The sequence below is a fragment of the Salvia splendens genome, chromosome 1 (assembly GCF_004379255.2).
Source record: "Salvia splendens isolate huo1 chromosome 1, SspV2, whole genome shotgun sequence".
Lineage (NCBI taxonomy): Eukaryota > Viridiplantae > Streptophyta > Magnoliopsida > Lamiales > Lamiaceae > Salvia > Salvia splendens.
In genome coordinates this window covers 2,676,839-2,682,646 of record NC_056032.1, presented here as the reverse complement: position 1 = coordinate 2,682,646, position 5,808 = coordinate 2,676,839, and the positions used below count along the sequence as shown (strand labels likewise).

Genomic DNA, 5,808 nt, shown 5'->3' with positions numbered 1-5,808 from the left:
ACTTTAGCTACTTAACGTATAAATATGATAGACTATAATTAGGAAACTTACTGTAAAATTATTTTATACTAATAATTTATGACTCTTAAAATCATATATATATTTATTAGTACTAATTTGTGTTTCTTTTATCATCAATACACTATAATTTTGTAAATTCATTTTCATATGGATGTGTGTATATGTGTACGTCCGTATGTTATACCTATGTCAAATATAGTATTAAGAATGACATATTAATAAGTTAAATAAATCTTGTCATTCCTGTCTCACACATCTCATCCTCAACCTCATCATTTAAATTATTCATTCACTACAATATTCACAAGCACACTACACATTTTTTTCACATTCCTTACTTGACAAACAACACTCGCAACCCATAATTCCTAAACTTCATTATTCTTGGATCCCACTTTTTTTTTAATTTCTTTTAACTTGTACTCCATACATCTCAATTTAATAAAAATAAGAGATTCATTAAGATCCTAAAGTTACATTTTATTAAAAGCTGAAAAATACATAATTATAATTTAAAATATACATTTTATTGGGTAACATATATATTTGAATATAATAGTGTGGTAAATCTTGAATTTATAAACATTTAATCTAGATTTGAAAAATATTAAAACAATAAAATACTGTATTAGATAAAACGAAGCCCTCTAGTAGACCCGCAAGTAGGCGTCACACCAATCTATCCTATCGGCTGAGGGGGGCCGGCGTGTGGCTGAATGTCACCCGCCTCACCCTCCCTCGAAACAATACACCTGCAACGGAATGCAAAGGCTAGTTGAAGATCCTTTTTCAAATCATAAGGGATACAAAGGGTAGAAGAAATGCAATACTACTACAAAACGGCCTTTGGAACATATTTATGGGCACTTGTTCTTGCCATTTATTCCTCTTTCTCTCACCATATATGTCCATCTATATATATTCCTATACTTGAAGATAAGCATTTTCACACTATTGAAGTTTGAGGAGACAACATGCAACCAAATTCAAGATTCCTTATAGTAGTATATATATTTATATCGGTGACGATCGAAAAGCTTTTATAAAGGAGGCCACCTTTACTACTGTCGAGATCCGTCTAGAGAAAAGTATTGGTTTTTATATCCATAGTGAAAAAGAGGGAAAGGAAAAAGTAAATAAAAAATCTTCTTCTTTATTCCAAGAAACTAAAAATTGTTTCTTTGTGATTGCAATTGTGAGATGATGTATAATTTGCATTGCACATAAAAACACCTACACTTACATCATATGAACTTGAATTCTTGATTTATTAAATAACGTGAAAATATGTTACCAATTATGCTATATTTTATTGTTGAATTCCCAAATTGATCAGTCAATGCAAGAGATTTCAACTTGGTCAAACCCTAATTCTGACAAGTCAAATAGAGACACATGGAAATCATCAAGTTCAATCTTAGACATTGTAAGTCATTCATGTCCTCGGAAGAAAACAAAATGACATATGATGTCACATAAACATTCAAATAATAGGCATTAAATATAAGATTAGATTACATTGTGGGTTTGGGGGGACCTCATCATCTTACATATGCACATTCTTTTATCTATGACGTTTCTCACATTTATTTTCTTCTTTTTCCCCATTGAAATTGAAACCACTCCAATATTTTTATAAAATAACTTCTTCATTATCATTTATTTTTCACTAGACAAATTCATAAATATAATAATATATGTTTCCTAGAGTTTCTTCCATTAAGTGTTATCAATTTTGTTGAGGAGAATTATATCCCAATTGTATGCAACTTTTGGAAAGAAATAGAATCCCTTTTGTAGTGTAGAGAAAAAAATAGCAAAAAAAGGTCCCAAATGGATAAATGCAACTTCGTTCTCCAACTCACTAGATTCCTACTGGAAAGCTACACCAGAAAGTTATATTTATTTAATTTTATTTAAAAAAATAAGTAGCTACAGTACATATAGCTATCTTTTGGTACGTAATTGTATCTAAAATTTATGTAACAAATATATTTCCAAAACATTTATAATCAAACACTGAAATTCTAAATGGTTATTTCCATAGTTCCAATGCTATGGTGTTATAATCCTTTAAAAAAGAAATTTTATCATAAATGTTAATCAGGACAAAATTTCTCTTATTTCAAATGTGATTAGAATTAGTGAAATTATTAGTGGGACACAAGCGATCGTGGGAGTGAGTATCCCTTCCAATTCATGGTTGCCTAGAAATATTTTATTATCGGGACAAAAATAACATATTGTAAAAGAAAATATACAAAATATATTAAAATACTAAAATAAAAGCATCATATACGACAGCAAAGCCGTACCAGGTGTATGTCTCAATTCTTTCTGTATATATGCAGAGATTCGTTATCGTGTAACTCATCTAATTTTTCTTTTTCTTTTTATTTTTGTTTTTATATTTTATTCAAGTGCTTTTCAACATCAATCACTCTCAACAAACACCAATTCCCCTCATAAAAAATTCTCACTTATCAATAATTAATTTCAAACACAAGTACATCTAATCAAAATCAACACATTCCAAAACCTCAAGATTTCTATATAAATAATCCCCATGCACTCTCCATTTTCCCCACAACCAACACAAACCAAAACCCTACTTCAAACAAGCATCATATCTCTTAAAACTTCGACCAAATTAATCCAAAACCAAAAGCAAAAAATGGATAGAGTGAGCAAAATGGTGTCGGAGAAGCCGGTGGTGATCTTCAGCAAGAGCTCTTGCTGCATGAGCCACACTATAAGGTCTCTCTTTGCCGATTTTGGGGTGAACCCGATGGTGTATGAGCTAGATGAGATCCCCAGGGGCAGGGAGGTGGAGCAGGCGCTTTCGCGCCTTGGCTGCAACCCCACCGTGCCTGCAGTTTTCATAGGTGGAGAATTTGTTGGCGGAGCCAATGAGATCATGAGCCTCCATCTCAAGAGGTCACTAAAGCCCATGCTCAAGGGGGCCGGGGCCCTCTGGGTCTGATGCTATCCCAACCTTTTATTTTCATATAAAATAACAATTAGACAAAAATTTGGGTGCGTGCATTCCACCCTCCCCGCCTACTCCTCCTCATCCTCCATTGTCGCCTCCTCCCCTTTATCGTGCCCTCTCTCCTCTTCTGCAAACGGTAGAGCTCATCGTGTACGCATATATGCACGGGATAGCTCCTCTAGCAATTAATGCATTTATTTGCATTTTTTTTATCCTTTTTTTGTGTTGAGATAGAGAGAGGTGTTTTTTGGCTAGCTCTTGAGTTTGCTAACCGTGTTACTATAGTTTAATTAGTGAATAATTTGTATGAATCAGCTTTTTTTGGTAAGGCTGCATGTGTACTTACGTTACTAATTAATACTATTGTTGTTAAATAATACAGTACTACTACAAATCTTATATTTCTTATATTTTTCTTGAATATGCTTTCCTTTTCTTTTTATGTTATGCTGTGAAAAGCGTCCTATTCATGCGACGGTGTAAAATAAGAAAAAGAAAGAAAAGTTGAGTTGATTAAAATATAGTAGTAGTAGTAGTTCTTTTTGACTTAATATTATATAGAGTTAATTAAAATAATGAAGACTCGTTTTCACCTGAAGGAGAAAACGTGGTACTATAATCTAAGATAATTCCATGTAATAAGATAATCAAGAATATGTCTACTTCCCATGATGGCATGATTAATACTAATTGACTTGTGCATTGTGATTAATTAATTATAGTATTATCTATAACTCTATAAGAGAATATGATGTGATCAGCATTTATATGTGTGTGTGTGTGTGTGTGTGATAGAGAGAGATATTGTTGACAAGTCGACAGAAACAATTTTTGTTTAGAAAAATAAAATTCTGAGAGATCTTTAGCGATCTCATAAGACGATAATTATAATCAGATTCAAACTTTTATTAATAAGTATGCCTTTATTTGTTTTAGTATTTTTGATTATTTTGGGATTTGGATATTGTTAATAGTAATATATGGATTTTGCTTTTTAAATAGTTCCACACGAGCCTTTTCAGTAATAATTTATCGTAATAGATTTGAAATAGGCTTGTGAGTGTACATTTTCACCATCTCTTTGTAAATACACATTAATTGGTGGAATAATTGAAATAGCTCAAATAATAAATCATTATCACTTCAATTTTTCACTAACCTTTTTAGACCAAATTTCATGACTTCCATAATATATCGATCTATCGTTAATACTTCTTTCCATATATATAGATCAGAGCTTGAAATTGCGACCAACAATTTAATTCTCCTTATCGAAACATTACAAAATGGAAACGCGCGTTATTAACTAACAAAGTTACCATTTTAAAATAAAAATGCTAATAATTGCGTATATAAGAGTTTAACCTAATTCCTAAGTTTGAAAATCCATCGTAAATGGTTTTATGGGCGCATTATTTTCGTTTATGCACCTTACCATTATTTATTTTTCTAAATACGGAGTATATTTTGTTTCTAATACCTCAAAAATTATTATTGACGTCATTATTAATTCTACAAATTACTTGTCCAAAACTCAATTTGTTATTTTCCTCTATAATTTTAAATTAATACTCCCTCCGTCCCACTTTAGGAGTCCCGGTTCACCATTTTTGGATGTCCCACTTTAGGAGTCCCGGTTGGAATATTCCATAAATGGTAATCGGCCCCACATTCCACTAACTTTTTTCCACTCACATTTTATTATAAAACTAATATATAAAAGTAGGACCCACATTCCATTATCTTTTTTCACCAACTTTCCTTTATATTTCTTAAAACCCGTGCCGAACTCAAATGGGACGTCTAAAGTGGGACGGAGGGAGTAAACAATAATCGAGCCTTGTAAATATGGACTAAATAATAGTGATGCTCATTGATAGTTTTAAATAACCAAACAAATAAAACTACAATTTCTAATAATTTCTTATCTTTTGTGGTTTATCAGATTTTTTTTTAATTGCCTTATTTGAAGAAGTTGCATTGTTTGAATATATTGTGTACGTGTTTGAATATATGTGGTTTGTTAGTTGGTGTGTTACGGTTTGAAGCTCGACAAACACAACAATAACGCGATGGACTAAAACACACCAAGGATTTACGTGGTTCGATCAAAGATGATCTACGTCCACGGACAACAAAATGGATCTTTATTCACTCCACTCTCAAGATTACAATCTCTCAATCTATCTACTATCTCTTGATTATTCAATGAGCAAAACCGCAAGAAGCTCTTGATGAATACAACAAGAATGAGAAAAAATGATTGAGCTAACTAACTTGTATGTGTGTGTGCGTCGACTGCTTTTATATGTGAATGGTTACAACAGAATCATAGAGAGGTTGGATTCTCTAGTAACAAACTCGTGCTGTTACTCCTGATCCTTACTTCAAACGGACTCCTTCCGAGCTGACGTGGATAACCGGACTCCTTCCGAGCTGCCGGACTCCTTCCGAGCTGCCGGACTCCTTCCGAGCTGCCGGACTCCTTCCGAGCTGACTATCCACATTTTTGAGTTGAACTTCACTTCGCATGCAGTCACAACTCCACCTCTTCTCTTATTCTCTTATGCCATCACATTCACACACTACAAATCTCCACCTTGAATGTGAAGCATAGAAACACTTTGCTGTCAACCTTTCCTTGCATTCATTTCTCAACCATATTTACCAACTCCTGACAATAGTTGAACTTGGCAGTTGGTAATGGTTTTGTGAGCATGTCGGCTGGGTTGTGGTCTGTGCTGATCTTCACCACTTTAACTTCTCCCTTGTCAACTTCGTCTCTGACAAAATGC

At 33.1% G+C, this 5,808-nt stretch overlaps 1 protein-coding gene across 1 annotated transcript; it reads left to right on the top strand.

The window, feature by feature from the left end:
- Nucleotides 1-2,598: 2,598 nt before the first annotated feature.
- LOC121793821 (monothiol glutaredoxin-S4-like) lies at nucleotides 2,599-3,390 on the top strand. The gene has a single exon (XM_042191862.1). It carries the CDS (start codon nucleotides 2,696-2,698, stop codon nucleotides 3,002-3,004), a length of 309 nt encoding a protein of 102 aa, XP_042047796.1. The 5' UTR covers nucleotides 2,599-2,695; the 3' UTR covers nucleotides 3,005-3,390.
- Nucleotides 3,391-5,808: the final 2,418 nt, after the last annotated feature.